The following is a 22,596-nucleotide window of genomic DNA, read 5'->3' as shown; positions in this document are numbered from 1 at the left end:
CATTTGTGGGTTCGATTACAGGCTCAAAATGGCCAGAAACAAAAGTACTTCCTTCTGAAACTCGTCAGTCTATTCTTGTTCTGAGAAATGAAGGCTATTCCATGCGAGAAATAGCAAAGAAACTGAAGATCTTGTACAACGCTGTGAACGACTCCCCTTCATAGAACAGTGCAAACTGGGTCTAACCAGAATAGTAAGAGGAGTCGGAGGCCCCGGTGCACAACTGAGCAAGAGGACAAGTACATTAGTGTCTAGTTTGAGAAACAGACGCCTCACAAGTCCTCAACTGGCAGCTTCATTAAATAGTACCCGCAAAACACCAGTCTCAACATCAACAGTGAAGAGGCGACTCCGGGATGCTGGCCTTCTAGGCAGAGTTACTCTGTCCAATGTCTGTGTTCTTTTGCCGATCTTAATATTTTATTTTTATTGTCCAGTCTGAGATATGGCTTTTTCTTTGCAATGCTGCCTAGAAGGCCAGCATCCCAGAGTCGCCTCTTCACTATTGACGTTGAGACTGGTGTTTTGCGGGTACTATTTAATGAAGCTGCCAGTTGAGGACTTGTGAGGCGTCAACTAGGCTCGTAATTGAAAAACTTTATTCGTATTTACAGATGGCATACAAGTTCGTTAAGGCACATGAAAGTTCAAATGTTCAAGAAGGCATTTTTGCAAAACGCATTTTGATTAAAAAATACAAGTTGAAACGTTTCTCCTGTGAAGTCGTGACTTGCGACATACACCTAGTTTCCTGAAACAAGTCACACAACTATTAACTTGGGTCCTGCCCAAAGCTTGCAAGCAAACTTCCGACTTTGTATACAATATTCTGTGCCCTCAGTTTCCCACGCCAGTGAGCTGGGGCCAGACACAGCTGTAGGCTATCTGCGCAAGGGATAAGAAGCAGTGCTCGACTTAAGCAGGACCACACAGGAGCTGAGTACCGACACCTCAAACATTCTACTGTTTGAGCTCTTGTTCCTCGTATAGAATATCAGTTCAAAAGGTTTCCCTTTCCCTTAGCGACAGAAAAAGACAGGAACCTTCCCGCTAGCCATGATTGGCTGAGATAATGAATGGGCTGTACATGCCGAGAGAGGAGTTCAGATTGGTCTGCGGTGTAGCATCTTCTGTCTATAAAATGAGCTGCTCGTAATGACTAGAAAATCCTTTCTTACTGAAGTTTTTTCTAAAGATATAACGTTAGCCATGGATAACTGCAAATGTGTTGCTACTGCTCTCAACAACAATGCTATTGACAAACGTCAGTGGGAAAAAGTTGTGATGGACTACTTTCAGGAGGATGATCGTACCATACTGGCTCTCTCTGAATCAGACGATGAGAGCCAGGCCAAGCAAGCTGTACAAACAAAACCGACACAGCAAGTCTTATTTAATGAAAGGGGTTGCAGTCTGCCGTGAAGTGTTGATCCATGTATACGGGTAAGAGTCTAGCTACAGTTTTAGATATTATAAGTTGCTAATTGTCCGAAAGTTGTTTTCATTGCAAGTTAAAGCTTACTGTTAGCTAGCTAGCTGACGTTAGGTGGCTGGCTCGCTAGCTAACATTACATGTAATATCTCAGAAAGCCATTTGCATTGCTAGTTATAGCCTAATGTTAGCTAGCTAGCTAACATTGAACCTATTTGGTTAACTTTCGCCAGCTATGATAATCGGTTTGTATTGCTAGTGCTCTATGGATTGGGATTATGGTTCATTGCCTAGCTAGCTAGCCAGCCAAACAAAAGATCCCAAATTCTAGTGTACGGTTAGCTAGTTGACGTTAGATGGCTGGCTCGCTAGCTAACATTACATGTATGATCTGTGGAGTAATATTATCTCAGAAAGCCATTTGCATTGCTAGTTATAGCCTAATATTAAGCAAATAGGTTCAATGTTAGCTAGTGAACTTTAGCTAGCTATGACAATCTTCCACTTTGCCAGATGATTACATGACCCATCACATTAAACAGGTGTGTCTGATGGTGATTACGGCTATCTATTGTACAATAATGTTAAAAAAAATTGTATCTGGAATTTGTCATTCAGCATCAGTAGAACACACCCGACTCTCCTCCATCAGTCACACAAGGAGAATGGTCTAATGCCTCCCATCAAAAATAGAGCTGGCCCAAGCAAGCACTTGTTCAGAGTTAGCGGTCTGTCTACCAGAGGATGGTTGCTGACTGCAAGACAACCTGTCAAGAACCTGCAGTTGTCTCTGGGGGCCCCTACTGAACCAGAAAGCAAAGACATCAGGATGCATTACAGCTTTGATTTTGCTCAACAAGTAAGCAATATGTCCTCCTTTATACTGATTAAGGACATAGATGGATAGATACACACACACACAGGAAGCAGGCAATTGCCTGTGACTGAGCTGTGTAAAGACAGACTGACAGGGGTGAGACAATTAATTTAAATGTATGTATTTAAATGTTATTTTGTTGTTTGCAGGTGGACTATCCTTCTGACCCTACGCAGCCAGGTCCCATCTACTTTTAAACTCCTCGCAAGTGTGGCTTGTTTGGTGTCTGCTGAAGGAATACCACAAGTCAACTACTTGATTGATGAAGGCATGTCATCCAGCAAAGGCAGCAGCAAAGTCATTGGGGAAAGTTGGGGAAACACGTGTGGACCTGAATTGTGATAACTGCAGTGGCCAAAACAAGAACAGGTTTGTGCGGGCCAGGCACAAGTTCCACCACAGTCTGGACCTTCACATCCTGATCACAGACCACACCAAGTTAACCCCCAACTGGTGCTTCGGCCTCATCAAGCAGCGCTTCAGAAAGACCAGAGTGAACACTGCTGGTGTTGTGAAGGACAGCACTGTGACGGGGTTAACATCTAACAGCTGGTTGGACTGTGTATGGTACGGTGCTGGTGGAAAGCTATGGCTGGTAACAACACCTGTACTTCAGGCCACTGTCACAGATCAAGCAGTACCAGCACTTCATGTGAATATCATTTTCATTGCATGGTATGAGGTTATTCTTCTTATCTAAACTTGGGAGGAGAATTGATGTTATGCAAGGTTGTAATGTCCATTTTTTGTTATTTCCTGTTTTCCAGATTTGATGCCTGGTGTTGTTGTCGCCAAGGAGCGTACAGACTCAGTCGGGACCAGGTTTCAGCTGCTGCGGAACGCTGACATCCTTCCTCCCATAGATGGTCTGCCTGTACAGGCACCACCTGGACTGGACACAGCTATACAAACTATCTTTTTGAGAAGATCAGGGAATTTTGCGACGAAGAGGCTATAGACATCAAATGCCCAAAGGGCAGGACAGAAACAAGCTCTCCGAATAGATATTTCCAGGCATGGTTCGGACGGACCAGTTCATCACTGGGGGCGAGTTCCCAGTCATCAGCACTATCTGCAGTGCCTCTATTCACATGCCTCTCTCCTAACACACCAAACATTGCTGCTACTATTTATTTATTTATCCCACTGCTCAGCAACTTTACCACTGATTGTATGCATATACAGTTGAAGTCGGAAGTTTACTTACACTTAGGTTGGATTCATTAAAACTCATTTTCAACCACTCCACAAATGTCTTGTTAACAAACTATAGTTTTGGCAAGTCGGTTAGGACATCTACTTTGTGCATGACGCAAGTAATTTTTCCAACAACTGTTTACAGACAGATTCTTTCATTTCTAATTCACTGTATCACAATTCCAGTGGGTCAGAAGTTTACATACACTAAGTTGACTGTGCCTGTAAACAGCTTGGCTTTAGAAGCTTCTGATTGACTCAAATGACGTCATTTGAGTCAATTGGAGGTGTACCTGTGAATGTATTTCAAGGCCTACTTTCAAACTCAGTGCCCCTTTGCTTGACATCATGGGAAAATCAAAAGAAATCAGCCAAGACCTCAGAAAAAAAATTGTAGACCTCCTGGTTCATCCTTGGGAGCAATTTACAAACGCCTGAAGGTACCACGTTCATCTGTACAAACAATAGTACGCAAGTATAAACACCATGGGACCACGCAGCAGTCATACTGCTCAGGAAGGAGACACGTTCTGTCTCCTAGAGATGAACATACATTGGTGCGAAAAGTGCAAATCAATCCCAGAAGAACAGCAAAGGACCTTGTGAAGACGCTGGAGGAATCAGGTACAAAAGTATCCACAGTAAAACGAGTCCTATATCGACATAACCTGAATGGCCGCTCAGCAAGGAAGAAGCCACTGCTCCAAAACCGCCATAAAAAAGCCAGACTACGGTTTGCATCTGCACATGGGGACAAAGATTGTACTTTTTGGAGAAATGTCCTCTGGTCTGATGAAACAAAAATAGAACTGTTCGGCCATAATGGCCATCGTTATGTTTGGAGGAAAAAGGGGGAGGCTTGCAAGCCGAAGAACACTATCCCAACCATGAAGCACGGTGGTGGCAGCATCATGTTCTGGGGGTGCTTTGCTGCAGGAGGGCCTGGTGCACTTCACAAAATAGATGGCATCACGAGGAAAGAAAATGATGTGGATATTTTGAAGCAACATTTCAAGACATCAGTCAGGAAGTTAAAGCTTGGTCGCAAATGAGTCTTCCAAATGGACAATGATCCCAAGCATACTTCCAAAGTTGTGGCAAAATGGCCTACGGGAAACAGAGTCAAGGTATTGGAGTGGCCATCACAAAGCCCTGACCTCAATCCTATAGAAAATGTGTGGGCAGAACTGAAAAAACATGTGCGAGCAAGGAGGCCTACAAACCTGACTCAGTTACACCAGCTCTGTCAGGAGGAATGAGACAAAATTCACCCAACTTATTGTGGGAAGCTTGTGGAAGGCTACCCGAAACATTTGACCCAAGTTAAACAATTTAAAGGCAATGCTAACAAATACACTCAATTAGTATGTAAACTTCTGACCCACTGGGAATGTGGTGGAAGAAATAAAAGCTGAAATAAATCACTCTACTATTATTCTGACATTTCACATTCTTACAATAAAGTGGTGATCCTAACTGACCTAAGACAGGGAATTTTTACTCTGATTAAATGTCAGGAATTGTGAAAAACTGAGTTCAAATGTATATGTCTAAGGTGTATGTAAACTTCCGACTTCAAATTGTAACTACCTCATCTATCACTGGTATCATTATTGATATTGTTTTTGTACATACTGTATATTATTTGGTTCTTTCTCCACTGGCATTGACACCTATTTTTTTCATTATATTGACACCATCCATTTTTGATATTTCTATTATGCCCGTAACCATTTTGCAGTACCAAATTAGACAAGAGTGTCATCTAATATTTATAAAATATTTTTATCTGGACACTTTGTTTACCTGGAATGTTTCCTTACTTTTATCAATTAGTCTTAATCTTTACTACACCACTCCCTGTTTAGCACATGACCTCACATGTGAATTCTTAAAGAGATAGGTTGGGCTGGCGTAAGAGTGTGTGAACAATGCTGAATGGGTGTAGACAAATTAGAGCTCTCCAGTAGGTGTACCAAAACATTCGGGGGCTTTTTTCTCAAAAGTGGGGTTACAAGTTTATCAACTTTCAAAGCAGAATTACTTTCCCATTGTTCCTCACATACAGTGTACAATATACCATTTTGTAGCTCTGCGTCTCTACTTTTATCCAATGTAAAAAACACAATTTCAAATGTTGCTACATAAGACCGAATCAAGGCGGTCAGTCACAGTTGATACGTTTCCAGTTTGTTACAGACAGGCCATGTGTAGCCAATGTGATTTATACGATATTTCATTTTATCAGGATATTTTCTACCTACAGGGTGCAATGTTTTTATTTGTTGGCTTTATGTAACCTATTTTTTACATAGTTGGCGATGGCAAAAAGTTACTTTAGGTTTGTATCATTTTAATTTAGATAGAATTTTGATTACCCACATGACAATGATTGAGATATGAAGACGTTATTATAAATTAAATGAAACTGTTTAACGGAAATGTGCACATGAAAACCACAATTGGCACGAAGATTGGTAGAAATGGTAAGATAGACCGCTGCGCCAATTGGGAGGCCCTAAAGCACATCATTCCAGTGCTAGAGGTGTCGCTACAGATCCAGGTTCGATCACGGGCTGTGTCGCATGGAGACGGCACACAATTGGCCCAGCGTTGTCTGGGTTTGGGGAGGGTTTGGCCGACTGGGATGTCCTTGTCCCATCACGCTCTAGTGACTCCTTTTGGCAGGCGTATGCACACTGACTTCGGTCGCCAGCTGTACCGTGTTTCCTCCAACACATTGGTGCGGCTGGCTTTCAGGTTAAGCGAGCAATGTGTCAAGAAGCAGTGCAGCTTGGCGGGGGCGTGTTTCGGAGGACGCATGGCTCTCAACCTTCACCTCTCCCGAGTCTGTACGGGAGTTGCGGCGATGGGACAAGACCACCTACCATTTGGATATCACAAAATTGGGGAGAAAAAGGGGTAAAAAAAATACAATTTATTTTCTATTTTTGTGGGGTAAGATAAATATGCATCCCACATGAGAAATGTTGCAGACTCCTCGTGTAGCCTATTACTGCAACTTCACGAGAGTAATGGCAGAATCTGCAAAAGCCAGCAGGAGCAGGAGAATGGTTGGGCCAGGTTTGTGTTTTTTCTTCTGGTTATCATTTGTCTTATTTCATGAAACCATAAGCATCAAGCATCAGACATTCTCAACGAGAAGCATTGAAGATCCCGAAGAACACAGTGGCCATCATTTTTAAATGGAAGAAGTTTGGAACCACCAAGAGTCTTCCTAGAGCTGGCCGCCCGGGCCAAACTGAGCAATCGGGGGAGAAGAGCCTTGGTCAGGGAGGTGACCAAGAACCCGATGGGCACTCTGACAGAGCTCCAGAGTTCCTCTGTGGAGATGGGAGAACCTTCCAGAAGGACAACCATCTCTGCAGCACTCCACCAATCAGGCCTTTATGGTAGAATGGCCAGACGGAAGCCATTCCTCAGTAAAAGGCATATGACAGCCCACTTGGAGTTTGCCAAAAGGCACCTGAAGACTCTCAGACCATAAGAAACAAGATTCTCTGGTCTGATGAAACCAAGAATGAACTCTTTTGCCACCATTCCAAGCATCACGTCTAGATCAAACCTGGCACCATCCCTACGGTGAAGCATGGGGGAGGAAGCATCATGCTGTGAGGATATTTTTCAGCGGCAGGGACAGTCAGGATCGAGGAAAAGATCAACAGATTAAAGTATAGAGATCCTTGATGAAAACCTGCTCCAGAGCCCCCAGGACCTCAAACTGGGGTGAAGGTTCACCTTCCAACAGGACAACGACCCTAAGCACACGGCCAGGGCAACGCAGGAGTGGCTTCGGGAAAAGTCTCTGAATGTCCTTGAGTGGCCCAGCCAGAGCCCGGACATGAACCCGATCGAACATCTCTGGAGAGACCTGAAAATAGCTGTGCAGCGATGCTACCTTTCCATCTTGACAGAGCTTGAGGGGATGGGAGATATTCCCCAAATACAGGTGTGCCCAAGTAGACTCGAGGCTGTAATCACTGCGAAAGGTCCTTCAACAAAGTACTGAGTCTGAATTACTTATGTAATAGTGATATTTCAGTTCTCTTTTTTTGCAAACATTTCTATAAACATGTTTTTGCTTTGTCATTATGGGGTATTGTGTGTAGATTGATGAGTAACAATTGATATTTAATCAATTTTAGAGTAAGGCTGTTAACGCAACAAAATGTGGGAAAAGGGAAGGAGTATGAATACACTGTATGTAAGTGGTACTGTACCTCTCCTCTGTACTGTGTCCCTGTCATTAAAGCACAGCCATCTTCATGATCATATGTACAAATCCACTAATCAACCAGTCATGCTTTGCCACAGTCATTATGACTAATAGAGAATCAGTGTATTTATTATCACCTTTGATTTCATCAGCAACATTAATCACTTCTATTTTCAGCCCTCTCCTTTCTGTAACCAAAGCCCAGCAGGCCCCTCTATGACCATACAAACAGCCATAATAAATACAACACAGGAACACACTTGTGTCTATAAATACCTTCAACTAACACCACCACCTCAACATACAGCACTCAGCACAGCCACACAGTCCTGGGAGTGAGACTCTCTCGCTGTCTCCGTCAATCACACACAATTTTTTAGAGGCCAAATGTTGTTTAACATCCACATAAGCCTAAGTAGTTGGTTAACAATGTGTTATTAGAGCATAATGTAGGCATACTCAAATATGGCTATTAACGTGCACCATTTTTTCCTGTGTAAACAACATGTCTGGTTATAGAGCAAATTGTTTACCATATTGTGGGGCGTTCTTACTCCACCGTGTTTTTACTGGTTCGATTTTTTTTTAGAAACTGCTCATGGACTCTCTCTTTCTAAGTCCCCAATCCAGAGTCAAAGGATCTCCCTCATGATCAAGTCAGTGGTCAAAACAAGAATGTAGCGCAGTACTACCCACGACAGAAGACAAGAAATAAATAGACAAAAAACAGAAGGAAACAGAAAAAAACAAAAGAAAATGAGAGGAAAAGCATAAGGGAGAAACGTTAGCAAACGCTGCAACACAGCTTCACACAGAGACTGGGGGAAACCAACACACAATCTGGTGATGTCACCTCTGACTGAACATGCATGATTGGTTCTTCAGACGACAGAAAACCGTCTCTATGGGCAAACATTACAAATCAGTTTAAAGGAATCGCAGGGCATGCTTAAAGTCAGCCATGTGTCCTATAGGCTATATAATTACACAATAACACTATACAACCTTTAGGTATAAAATAGAAAACTTGCAGAAATCTATACAGGCTAAATCACACAAAAAAAGCAAGTACAAAGACCAATAAATTTACAATGGGTGACTATGGTACACATAGTCACATCCTATACCACCACTTCATAAAACACACTGATGAATCAGACAATACTGTAGCTTAGGCTATGTGCTCTTTAATTCAGCAGGTAAGCTGATGCCGTTTTCTGAAAAAAACTAAAAACAATGATGAGCACAGGACGTAAGCTCATCATCAATAGAAATTACGAAACAACGTTTTAGCTAAAGATGGCCCTCCTTTCATTAACAATTAAGGTCAGGGATATAGGGCCTACACAACTAAAATGTCAGAGAGGAACAAGGCCTTAAAAATACATGCAGGTTTAAAAAACAAGAATTTTAAATGTCAATTGTCTAGGCTGAAGATGGACGTTATTATTACTCAGGCCTAATCATATGGCCTTATGGGCCTGATGGCAAATGTCTGCATTTAGGCAGGCAGCCCAATTCGGATCATTTTTCCGCTAATTTGTCATTTTGACTAATCAGATCAGCTCTGAAAAAGCTCTGATGTGAAAAGATCTGATGTGATTGGTCAAAATTACAATTAGTGGAACAAAGATCAGAATTGGGCGGCCTGTCTAAACGTAGCCTAACAGGACTATGCAAGCCTTAACAGTCTCCACTGCATTGTCTTATGTCAGATTCTGCCTGTACTGAGGTTGAGGGACGAGGGTCACGTAGGAGCGGCGCCACCTGATATAAGACAGCTCAGGGCCTTACATGAATCAGTGGAACTTATACTGTGCAGGCCTTGCAGACATGGAACTCTTTAATATCTCTAGGCTTGAGATATAGGCAATCCTGAGATATCTCACACCTCCAGCTCCACCATGTATAATCAACAGTACCAAGGCCAAAAGGGAAACTGGCACACTGGTCAAAATAGCATAAAAATCACCAGGGTGAAGAAAAGTAACAGGAACTGACAACTCAGTGGCTTGACACAACACAGTGGCTTCTGTGATTTTAGGGGGAATAACAAGCCTATAACTTTAGATGACAGACTAGACCTAATGCTGTATTCATGCTTGCTGACAATTATTATTACTACATTTAAAAAATATGATCACAAAAAAAGACATCCTCAAAATGTCCCCCATCTGACTGTACTGTAGTCCCACAATCCCGCTACATGACCAACCATGTAACACAGGCTAAATAACAAACACACAGCTTTTGAGCCACCATCAACTAATGGGATTATGCAATTATCAGTCACAAATTATCATGAAATCCTTGTCAACCTTCAACTCCAGACAACAATTGACCAAAGCAGTGTACCTAGGCCTGAATTCAGCACTACAACCGCAGCCACCTAATGTTAAGAGAATTCTATAGCTAGCCTATTATTTCTGTAGATTCAAGTGTATGTTAATACCAAGACCTTACACTGACCAGGGCCTTGGTCTGTCTATTATGAGGTGTTATTTTTGTTTTCCTGATCTTGTGTTAAGCACTGACTATGGTGCTATAATGACTCAATCATAGCACTGTTGTGCGATTAGACTTGACAGTTGACTAAACATGTAGCATGTTACTCTTTCTATGATTACACAACACACATTACAGCATGATGATTTCTAGATGGATAGCTGTCAAGTCCTACTTTTGATTTTATGCAGAATACTTAAATAACTATCTGGACCAATTGTATTTATACACCCGGGCTACTGTCTGCACCCCAACAAGTTGTTCGTGGTAAAAAGAAAATATATCGCTAAACTACCTGCATAAATACCATCTGATCTATGTGCTGGTGTTTATATACAACAAATGTGTTGAGGCCTCCTCCCTTGTCGCAACTGGAAGTGTAGCTGCTGGCTGGGTTGAAATGGTAGAGGATGATGTTATTTTCAGTGCCTGAAGAGCTCTATGGAATCCTTAGCTGTGCTCAGTAGTTGGATCCAGAATGTATAATGATTTAGAATAATAGTCCAGACACAGAGAACGATTTCATGAACTGGCAAGCCAACAGAACACAATATTTCCCTTTTCTAAATTTCTGCTTATTTGATCACAAAATACAAACACATTCTAACGTCTAGTCATGGGTCATATCAACTGTATAAAGATTTGCTTTTAGCTAGCTAGAACCAGAGGAAGAGGCGATAGCTAGCTACATAGCTAAGTTAGCTAACGTTCGAGTTCAGTTTCAGCTAGCTAACATTAACGTTAGTAGCTACATTTTATATTGCTAGGTACTATATATATATATATATATATATATATATATATATATATATATATATATATATATAAAACAATGGTGCATTTCGATAGTACTAGCTAGCTAATGTTTGCGTGCTATTATTTAGCTAGTTACTGCATTGGCTAACAGAGATGGCGTGCAATTAGCATTGGCTTGGATAACGTCGTTAGCGATCTAGCTAAATTTGCTAGCGCGCTAACTAGCCAGTTAGTTACGCTAGCGAACTAGCTGTGCGTCGCTTGTCATTGCTAGGTACCTCGCTATAAATTGTGGCATAGTAGTTAGCTGTCACAATTTATAGTTAGGTTCATATTTCGATTATGGTCAAATATAGGCGGTAACTAGCCAACTTGTAAAGAAAACATTAACTGTAAACAAAGAGACCGTTTGAGTTGAACGTTAGTCAAAGAAACGGATATGCTTGTCATGGTTAGCGAGTTCAGTCAACCATTTGGGCAATGGGCATTCCGCTCTGCTATTGTGAAACAAAGCAAAGAGGGACCGAGAGGCAGCTTAAACTAGATCAGGGAGATTGCATACAGAGACACGACGCTGAACCTCCGGAGAGTATATCGTAAATAACATATTCAAGACATCTAGGTACTAAATGTTATACCAGTTGTCACTTCTGTATAACTTTACCTTTGTAATGTACTCGCAGATTGTTCTGTGAGAGCCCGATGTAGCTGTATTTATCCTTGGGGCTCCATGATCGGGGTAAGGGGGTCTCATCCTCATTTACGGCCGGGTAGAGCCGCTTCAATCGCTCATTTAGCTCGGCCTCTTGGTAATTAAAAGCAGGATCCCCCAACAGCAGGCTCCCCGCTCCAAGCTCTGCCATCTTCGGCTTGAAATGTTTTATTTTTTATTGTCTTCTACTAGCTATGTCAATGCGTTGATACAGGGAGAGAGTGAGATAGACAGTGGTGTGATATCCCTGGCTAACCAACGCTCTCGAGTAGGACTGACAGTGACGTGTGGGTACTGTAGTTGAATACAGGGCTATTCGCTAGAAAGATTTTCGGAATCGACTACAGAAGCCCCGCTTCGAACCACTCTTTGGTCATTTTTTTCAGTTTGAGTCCGTGAAAAGGAAGCTAGGAAATGTAGTTTTCGAGTGGTTGTATGCGGTCGTATTTTGTTGATGGTCAGGACCAGGGGCGTATTTATTACGTCGATTATGTTGCAAAGTATTTCTTAAACGGAAGCAAAGGGAACGGGGAGGGACCTACCTGAATTTGTCCAATAGAAACTCTGTTGCAATTGTTTGGACTAATGATTACACCCCAGGACATATTGAGCTCGCAAGTCTTATTATAGCAGATAAACAGACATTTGTGCAATGCATTTCCTCATTTTATTTACATTCTGGCATGCATTCATTAAGATTTTGTGTCTCACATGTTTCTCAAACTAATCCAGATTTTTTAAATGCAATGTTAGTGGATGATGTGTGCCAGTTTGTCTGACGACTCAAACTTAATTCTTCCGCTGCTCTGTCGTTTGAAAAAGAAACTAACGGACCACTACAACTAGTATTCTAATTCCTAATTGAGCCAGACAAACTGCCAGCTGCATCCATTTCAACTCGAGAACATTGCCTTTCCCTAGGCTGACTCTGAAATTGATATGCTTGATAGATGTATTTGAGCTAGATTAGTGTTTGCAAACTCATCAAGGGAGCAGAAAAAACATTTTCAAAACTGTTCCAGACATTGACGATTCATTACATTACTAAATCCTGAGCCAAATATTGTTTTACACATTCTTTTTGGCAAGGTTCTCCTGGGATACAAAGTATCTGGAGTGGGACTATTTGGGGTCCTTCCTGGGTCCTTAATTTCCATGGCAACATTGTTGTTAACGTAACATTGCATCCGGGTGCCTGAAGCAACTAGCTAACTAACCGAATGGAAGAGGGATGACGTTTTATTACGGTAATGTATTCGCTAACTAGCGCTCCTGTTTGCTTCATCTAACGTTAAACATATCAGCAAGTGTCAATTGGAGGTCCTGGCTCATCAATAGAGGCTAGCATCAAACAGAGTAAGATAGCTAATGTTAGCAGTTAGCTAACGTGATTTTATTATTTTGGATATAGCGATATGGACACATACTAAACTATTCTTTCCCCTCGCTTGCTAATTATTTTGTAACCTGGCCTGCCCATGTCTCCACTCAAGTTGTTCAGCAAGAGAGGAGACAGTACTTCAGGTGGCGAGATCAGGAACCATGGGTATTTTACAAATGATATGCACTGTATCATATGACATAGGGTTAAAGTTGTGGAAGGATTTACTGAGATAAATCATGTGCTACAGATGTGGTCCTGGAACAGCTTGAAAGCTACCTGTAGAGGGAGCTGCAGGCTCTTGACCCACTTCTGCCAAAAGTCAAACTTCACGCCCCATCCATCTGCCATTTAATTTATACATGTTATCCATATCATTTTCATGGGTTTGTTACATGGTATTTACCTAACTACACTGAGTACAGCCTATAGATTCATTTTCACTTGGTTGTCAGGTCACAAAATCTGCCCTCTGTCATATATACTGTCATATATACGCAGGCATACAGGGAGGAATTCAAAACGTACAAGCCGCTACAGTCTTACATACTTTTTAAAAATGAAATCACATTTGGTGTGTAGCGTTGCAGCATGGAATGTTTGTGATTGTGGCATATAGACCTATATTGTTATGGTGAATGTGAGCCTGGACAGCACAACAAGGATGAATGGCAGTATGAGAGGGGCTTACATATTTCATGCTTATAGGATGTTGGATTTGATTTGACTGCAATGTCTATTTCTGCAGCATACCTATGGGACTAGATCCGTGAGCTGGAGCCCCTCCGTGCTCATCTGGTTCTGGTCTCAGAGCAATGTGAGAAGGGGACCAAATCACATTTTATTGGTTGCGTACACATATTTTGCTGATGTTATCGCCGGTGTAGCAAAATGCTTATGTTCTTAGCTCCTACAGTGCAGTAATACCTAACAATGCAAAACAATACACACAAATCCCAAAAATAAAAAGGGAGAAATTAAGGTAAATATAAATATTACAACGAGTAATGTCAAAGTCCGGAATATAACTATATGATGGTGTGTATAGACATTATGGACAGTATATGAATAGAAAAGGTGTGTACAGCAGTAGTTATATAGGATGAGCCTTGAATAGAACACAGTATATAGAGTGCATTTGGAAAGTATTCAAACCCCTTCAATTTTTCCAAATTGTCTTATGTTACAGCCTTGTTCTAAAATTGATTAAATACATTTGTTTCCTCATCAATCTACACACAATACCCCATAATGACAAAGCAAAAACAGAATTTTTTATTAAAAAAAAACAAAAAACAGAACTACCTTATTTACGTAAGTATTCAGACCCTTTGCTATGAGACTCGAAATTGAGCTCAGGTGCATCCTGTTTCCATTGATCATCCTTGAGATGTTTCTACAATTTGATTGGAGTCCACCTTTGGTAAATTCAATTGATTCAACATGATTTGGAAAGGCACACACCTGTCTATATAAGGTCCCTCAGTTGACAGTGCATGTCAGAGTTAAAACCAAGCCATTAGGTCGAAGGAATTGTCAGTAGAGCTCCGAGAGAGGATTGTGTCGAGGCACAAATTAAGGGAAGGGTACCAAAAATGTCAGCAGCATTGAAGGTTCCCAAGAACTTAGTGGACGCCATCATTCTTAAATGGAAGACGTTTGGAACCACCAAGACTTCCTAAAGCTGGCCACCAGGCCAAACGGAGCAATTGTGGGAGAAGGGCCTTGGTCAGGGAGAGTGACCAGGAACCCGATGGTCACTCTGACAGCTCCAGAGTTCCTCTGTGGAGATGGGAAACCTTCCAGAAGGACAACCATCTCTGCAGCACTCCACCAATCAGGCCTTTAAGGTAAAGTGGCCAGACAGAAGCCACTCCTCAGTAAAAGGCTTATGGCAGCCCGCTTGGAGTTAGCCGAAAGGCACCTAAAGGATTCTCAGACCATGAGAAACAAGATTCTCTGGTCTGATGAAACCAAGATTGAATTCTTTGGCCTGAATGCCAAGCGTCACGTCTGGAGGAAACCTGGCACCATCCCTACGATGAAGCATGGTGGTGGCATCATCATGCTGTGGGGATGTTTTTCAGCGGCAGGAACTGGGAGACTAGGTGGGGTCGATGGAAAGATGAACAGAGAAACCCTTGATGAAAACCTGCTCCAGACCGCTCAGAAACTAAGACTGGGGCGAATGTTCACCTTCCAACAGGACAACGACCCGAAGCACACAGCCAAGACAAAGCAGGAGTGGCTTTGGGACAAGTCTCTGAATGTCCTTGAGTGGCCCGGACTTGAACCCGATCGAACATCTCTTTTATACATTTGCAAACATTTCTAAAAATCTGTTTTTGCTTTGTCATTATGGGGTATTGTGTGTAGATTGATAAGGGGGGAAAAACAATTTAATCAATTTAAGAATAAGGCTGTAACGTAACAAAATGTGGAAAAAGTCAAGGGGTCTGAATACTTAACTGAATGCACTATATATACAAAAGTATGTGGACACACCTTCAAATTAGTGGATTTGGCTATTTCAGTCACAAATGTTGCTGACAGGTGTATAAAATCGAGCACCCAGCCATGCAATCATTGGCAGTAGAATGGCCTTACTGAAGAGCTCTGACTTTCAACGTGGTACCGTCATAGGATGGCACTTTTCCAACAAGTCAGTTTGTCAAATGTCTGCCCTGCTAGAGCTGCCCCGGTCAACTGTAAAAGCTGTTATTGTGAAGTGGAAACTTCTAGAAGCAACAACGGCTCAGCCGGGAAGTGGTAGGCCACACAGGCTCACAGAGCAGGACCGCTGAGTGCTGAAGCACGTAAAAATAGTCTGTTCTTGGTTGCAACACTTACTACCGAGTTCCAAACTGGCCCTGGAAGTAACGTCAGCACAATAACTGTTCGTCTGGAGCTTCATGAAATGGGTTTCCGTGGCTGAGCAGCCGCACAGAAGCCTAAGATCACCATGCACAATGTCATGCGTTGGCTGGAGTGGTGTAAAGCTCACCGTCATTGGAGTCTGGAGCAGTGGAAACGCGTTCTCTGGAGTGATTAATCACTCTTCACCATCTGGCAGTCTGACGGACGAATCTGGGTTTGGCGGATGCCAGGAGAATGCTACCTGCCCCAATGCATAGTGCCAACTGTAAAGTTTGGTGGAGGAGGAATAATGGTCTGGGGCTGTTCATGGTTCGGGCTAGGCCCCTTAGTTCCAGTGAAGGAAAATCTTAACGCTCCAGCATACAACGACACTAGACGATTCTGTACTTCCAACTTTGTGGCAACAGTTTGGGGAAGGCCCTGTCCTGTTTCAGCATGACAATGCCCCTGTGCACAAAGCGAGATCCATACAGAAATTGTTTGTTGAGATCGTGTGGAAGAACTTGACTGGCCTGCACAAAGCCCTGACCTCAACCCCATTTAACACTTTTGGGATGAATTGGTACACATACTGCGAGCCAGGCCTAATCGCCCAACATCAGTGCCCGACCTCACTAATGCTCTTGTGGCTGAATGGAAGCAAGTCCCCGCAGCAATGTTACAACATCTAGTGGGAAGCCTTCCCAGAAGAGTAGAGACTGTTATAGCAGCAAAGGGGGGACCAACTCCATATTAATGCCCATGATTTTGGAATGAGATGTTCGACGAGCAGGTGTCCACTTACTTTTGATCATGTAGTGTATGGGTAAACAGTATGTAAACATTATTAAAGTGACCAGTGTTCAATGACTATGTGTATAGGGCAGCAGTCTCTAAGGTGCAGGGTTGAGTATCGGGTGGTAGCCGGCTAGTAACAGTGACTAAAGTTCAGGAGAGGGTACTGGGCAGAGGCCGGCTATTGGTGACTAACAGTCTGATGGCCTGAGTCTCTCGGGCCCAACTTTGATGCACCTGTACTGTCCACCTTCTAGATGGTAGCAGGGTTAACAGGCCGTGGCTCGGGTGGCTGAGGTCCTTGATGATTTTCTTGGCCTTCTTGATCTTGGATCCTGGGCCTGCGAGAGGAGGAGAGGGCAGAGATCTGAGTGGTATACTACGAAGCAAGCTAGATCTACTCAGGGTTTTATAAGTCTAGCCAGCTTCAGTTGCCTTCACATTCCAGATCAGGCTTCATCCATACTACGATGGTGGATATTGCTTGTCTGCCTGCTGCCTTTATGTTGAAACATCAATCCATGGGCAAGTCAGTGGCACATTTTTGTTTGTGCCAAAATCAAAATGAATGAAAAGTTATGTTGCAAATTCAACAGGCTATGGTGTGAAATAGGCTTTTAGAAGTGCTGTCTTTATTTTATTAGGCTAGTTCTCGTTAATGGGAAAGGGTGGATATTAGTACAACTTCGTCAGTTGTACAACTGAATGCATTCATCTGAAATGTGTCTTCCACATTTAACCCAACCCCTCTGAATCAGAGAGGTGCGGGGGCTGCCATAATCAACATCCACGTCTTCGGGCGCCTGGGAAATAGTGGGTTAACTGCCTTGCTCAGGGGCAGAACGACAGATTTTTATCTTGTCAGCTCGGGGATTAGATCCAGCATTCTTTTGTTTACCGGCTCAACACTCTAACCACTAGGCTACCTGCCATCCGACAGCTAATGCCGTGTTTGGTGTGCTTATCAATGCACAAGCACCTTTTTCCTCACTCCTATTGCTCCTTCTGAACACCTTGTTGGGTTTTGGCCAAAGACATATCATCCCCTAGCAATTTGACTGTTAAACTCATGAGTACACTAGCAATGGCCGCCAGTCTTGACTTGAATGGGAACTGCCATATATGGTTTATATCTATGGTTGGTTGTGACTGTCAGTTTAACTTTCGCAAATGTAGAAATTTGCGAAAGTTAAACTGACAGTCGCAAAAAACGTACAGTTTGGAAAGCAAATACTGTTGTTACTAAATGTGTAATGTGATAGGTATTTTAACATTATTTTTCTACACACAAAATAAAACTATTTAATCAGTTTCTCAAATGAAGGGGATGATGACACAATCTTTACGAGAGGGAGGTTATCTGATTTAATTGGTCCTCAACTCGTGTCTCAGAAACTTCATTAAGGATAAATGGAGCAGCCTGGAGCAGGTTAGGTCTGAAAGATTTGTTTGCCATCGTAAAAGGTGTGCCACTGGGTAAAAGGTGTGCCTGGGTAAAAGGTGTGCCACTTTCGTGGTACCGGTGATCCCGAATTGAACTCAGAGTTGACCAAAGTTAGCTTGCTAAGTCCTCAAACCTGGTTTCGTAGTATAGGGCTCTGGGGCCTGAAGCAAGAGATCCAACAGCTTCAAACGTTTATTAAAAACATCAGGGAGAAACAAAGTTCCCTGTAGACCCAAGGTACAGTGCTTACCAACTACGGTCAGTCTCAATCACACCATTGCTGCACTGTCTCATGTCATCCATGCATGGGCTGAACCCTTCATCGCTCTTTGTCTTGTTCTTCTCAGGTGTGTTGTCTGCAGGAAGACCTGGCCACTCAGTATCTAATGTACAGAGAGGAATGTGATGCTCGCACGCTGCTCATCACCAACATCAGCAGCATGAGCTATGGACTAGACGAGGAACCAGAGGAAGAGCTGGAAGGTGGTGAAAAAATAATAATTCATCAACTATCTTGATGGAAGAGAAGATTGTAGGGTTATGTCAACTCTTAACATCTGTTCCTTTCCTTCAGAAGTGGAAATATAGGACCCAGTTAAAGAGAAATTAGCTCTGAAGGTGTGTCGAGAGGACCTGACTAAAGCCGAGGTGGAGCTAAATCGATCGCATGCTGAGTATGGAGATGTAATGCCCCGCCGTGACTGGGAGACGCTGGACCATACCCACAAAGAGAACTTGCTCAAGGTACAGTACATTACAGTAAAAAAAATGTATTCAACCACAGCAGACTCACTTCAATTCGTGTGGAATCTCTATTTGCACCTTTCCCATATGGAGACCCTGCAGAAAAACTGAATATGACACACTGCTTGAGGCGCACAAGCAGGCCACAGCCTCCAGGGAGAACTGGGTGGCTTCAGAAAGGCCTGAATGGGAGCGGGTATCACATAGGATAAACTGCTCTAGGTTTTCAGTGTTTTTCCCCTTCCCATTTGTACTATGGTATTGTTGGTAGTAATGCCTAAAGCATTTACAGTGCCTTGCAAAAGTATTCATCCCCCTTGGCGTTTTTCCTATTTTGTTGCATTACAACCTGTAATAGAAATTGATTTTTATTTGGATTTCATGTAATGGACATACACAAAATAGTCAAAATTGGTGAAGTGAAATGAAAAAAATAACTTGTTTCAAATAATTCTAAAAAATAAAAAACAGAAAAGTGGTGTGTGCATATGTATTCACCCCCTTTGCTATGAAGCCCCTAAATAAGATCTGGTGCAACCAATTACCTTCAGAAGTCGCATAATTATTTAAATAAAGTGCATCTGTGTGCAATCTAAGTGTCACATGATCTCAGTATATATACACCTGTTCTGAAAGGCCCCAGAGTCTGCAACACCACTAAGCAAGGAACACCACTAAACAAGTGGCACCATGAAGACCAAGGAACTCTCCAAACAGGTCAGGGACAAAGTTGTGGAGAAGTACAGATCATGATTGGGTTATAAAACAATATCTTTAACTTTGAACATCCCACAGAGCACCAATAAATCCATTATTAAGAAATGGAAAGAATATGGCAACACAACAAACCTGCCAAGAGAGGGCCGCCCATCAAAACTCACGGACCAGGCAAGAAGAGCATTAATCAGAGAGGCAACAAAGAGACCAAAGATAACCCTGAAGGAGCTGCAAAGCTCCACAGTGGAGATTGGAGTATCTGTCCATAGGACCACTTTAAGCCGAATACTCCATGGAGCTGGGCTTTACGGAAGAGTTGCCAGAAAAAAGCCATTGCTTAAAGAAAAGAATAAGCAAACACGTTTGGTGTTTGCCAAAAAGCATGTGGGAGACTCCCAAAACATATGGAATAGGTATTCTGGTCAGATGAGACTAAAATTGAGCTTTTTGGCCATCAAGGAAAATGCTATGTCTGGCGCAAACCCAACACCTCTCATCACCCTGAGAACATCATCCAGTGACACATGGTGGTGGCAGCATCATGCTGTGGGGATGTTTTTCATCAGCAGGGACTGGTACACTGGTCAGAATTGAAGGAATGATGGATGGTGCTAAATACAAGGATATTCTTGAGGGAAACCTACTTCAGTCTTCCAGAGATTTGAGACTGGGACAGATGTTCATCTTCCAGCAGGACAATGACCCTAAGCATACTGCTAAAGCAACACTCGAGTGGTTTAAGGGGAAACATTTAAATGTCTTGGAATGGCCTAATCAAAGCCCAGACCTCAATCCAATTGAGAATCTGTGGTATGACTTAAAGATTGCTGTACACCAGCGGAACCCATCCAACTTGAAGGAGCTAGAGCAGTTTTGCCATGAAGAATGATGGATGTGCCAAGCTTAAAGAGACATACCTCAAGAGACTTGCAGCAGTAATTGCTGCAATAGGTGGCTATACAAAGCATTGACTTTGAGGAGGGGAATAGTTATGCACGCCCAAGTTTTCAGTTTTTTGGTCTTATTTCTTTTTTGTTTCACAATTAAAAAATATTTTGCATCTTCAAAGTGGTAGACATGTTGTGTAATTCAAATGATACAAACCCCCCAAAAATCTATTTTAATTCCAGGTTGTAAGGCAACAAAATAGGAAAAATGCCAAGCGGGATGAATACTTTAGCAAGCCACAGTAGAGTTTTGCTTTGTGACGGAATCACGATCAACAGTTTTAGATCAGAACATTTACACAACTGTGTGATTACAGACGTGCTGGGAGGTAGTGAGTGTTGGGCAGAGCTCTCCCAGGACCAATCCAGCAGCGGCGTCTGGATATACTGCTAGCAGAAGATCTCAGTCTTTCACTGGACTGGTAAACCTCCCTCCATGCTGAACTTTCTAACTACCTGAACATCAACAACACATTTCTGAAAAGAATGGAATGGTCAAAATGTCTTCAGCCTGTGTCCACTCAGGGTACTTCTGATGATGTGCCCATATAGCTGTGCTATGAGGGACAGTTGAGGAACCATAGGCTAAAGAAGGCTGATATGAGAAACATCAAGGAGGTTTGGAAGGAGAAGGTCATTGAGGACAAGAAAGTAAACTGTTACCTTTTTGCTTTCAAAATAATCAGTTCATATTTCACACACTCTTTGACTCTAATATTTATTCTTAATGTATTTATCTTCAGAGAGATGAGAGCAGCAATCTTCCAGAATTTCTACACCAGCATGTGGAGAGCCAAAATGGGGAAAAGCCTGGGGAGTGGGTTTATAGATTATTAGAGGGCATTCGTCAACACCAAAATGATACTAAAAATTTTTATTTTTACATTTATTTAACTGGCAAGTCAGTTAAGAACAAATTATTATTTACAATGACAGCCTACCGGTGAACAGTGGGTTAAACGCCTTGTTCAGGGGCAGAACGACAGATTTTTACCTCGTCACCTCGAGGATTCAATCCAGCAACCTTTGGGTTACTGGACCAACGCTCAAACCACTAGGCTACCTACCGCCCCACAAGAGGTAATAACCTATAGTTTTTTGGTCTCAGTCCATAGTTTCACACCTCAGTCCACATAATTCTGTGCTCCTTTTTGATAGAAGTATATGTACAATAGCAATAATCCATGCTGTTATTGCAATACAGTCACATACTGTACTACCATACTGAAACACAACCTTTACAAGAAACAGACTTAGACTGCCATTACTGACTGTTACCTGCGTCAAAGACGTGTTATACTCCATGTTCACAGACATTTGCATTAGTAATGATTAGTTTTGAAAGGATCATCAGGGGCATTGTGTTTGTGATTCACAGAGGTGACTGTGGCTGCCTTCAAGAACATTTACCCCTCTCTGGACTCTACCACACTGGACTGGAACCTAACTATGGCATTTCTAGATACTCCAGGAGGAGCTAGAGCAGCAGACAACAAAAAATGGACACAGAGCTGGCCCTGCAGCACCTCCTGGTAGCGGATGTGACCAGGGCTGGGCCTGCACCACAACAGGACTGGTGCACTTTTAGAAAATGTCAGCTGTCAGGCATCTTACTGTATTTTTTTTTCTCTGCTCTCATTGCAAAGTAATTGTTTATACTGAAATTATCTGTAAATAAAATGTGTTTCCCACAATCAGTGTCAATAGTGTAGAGTTTATGTAACCACATCAGCATTCCAAATTTAAGCTATCACATACTTCTCAGGTGATATTCTCCAGTCTATTAAACTGATCACTGGTGCAGTATACCATTATAGAACTGTGCCGTCTTGTGGATGTCCCTATGTAAAAACCCTGTGTAATGTTGATCCATGCCCTTTCTACCCATTCTTGTAATTTACACAGCAAATGTAGTTCACCTTCATCAAAGTAGGCTGAATAAGAGGTACCATATTTTTGTCTGAAGAGGGAAGTGTGTTTAAAAAAAAAAGTGTGT

At 42.3% G+C, this 22,596-nt stretch overlaps 1 protein-coding gene and 2 long non-coding RNA genes across 5 annotated transcripts in view; 2 read left to right on the top strand and 1 right to left on the bottom strand.

Annotated features, from left to right (window-relative positions):
- LOC115196797 (ran-binding protein 10) overlaps positions 1-12,161 on the bottom strand; it is a 31,583-nt gene extending 19,422 nt beyond the window's left edge. Inside the window, exon 1 of one of the 2 annotated variants that reach the window (XM_029757712.1) lies at positions 11,669-12,161. In XM_029757712.1, the coding sequence (XP_029613572.1) occupies positions 11,669-11,867 (199 nt within the window). In that variant the 5' untranslated portion in view covers positions 11,868-12,161. The remainder of the gene's footprint in view (positions 1-11,668) is intronic. The other variant, XM_029757713.1, reaches the window with a different exon arrangement.
- A 150-nt stretch (positions 12,162-12,311) lies between these two features.
- Positions 12,312-21,539, top strand: LOC115196799 (uncharacterized). Of its 2 annotated transcripts, XR_003878909.1 has the most exons (5): positions 12,312-12,963; positions 18,540-18,675; positions 18,767-18,936; positions 20,918-21,251; positions 21,344-21,538. It is a non-coding gene; the product is annotated as an uncharacterized LOC115196799 (long non-coding RNA). The 2 variants fall into 2 exon arrangements; XR_003878908.1 differs by having other exon boundaries at positions 12,315-12,963; positions 20,918-21,539.
- A 96-nt stretch (positions 21,540-21,635) lies between these two features.
- Positions 21,636-22,294, top strand: LOC115196800 (uncharacterized). Its single transcript, XR_003878910.1, has 2 exons — positions 21,636-21,680; positions 21,979-22,294. It is a non-coding gene; the product is annotated as an uncharacterized LOC115196800 (long non-coding RNA).
- Positions 22,295-22,596: the final 302 nt, after the last annotated feature.

Source organism: Salmo trutta, chromosome 7, assembly GCF_901001165.1.
Source record: "Salmo trutta chromosome 7, fSalTru1.1, whole genome shotgun sequence".
Taxonomy (NCBI): Eukaryota; Metazoa; Chordata; class Actinopteri; order Salmoniformes; family Salmonidae; genus Salmo; species Salmo trutta.
Note: the sequence above shows the minus strand (reverse complement) of the source record. Positions and strands in the feature narration are given on the sequence as shown.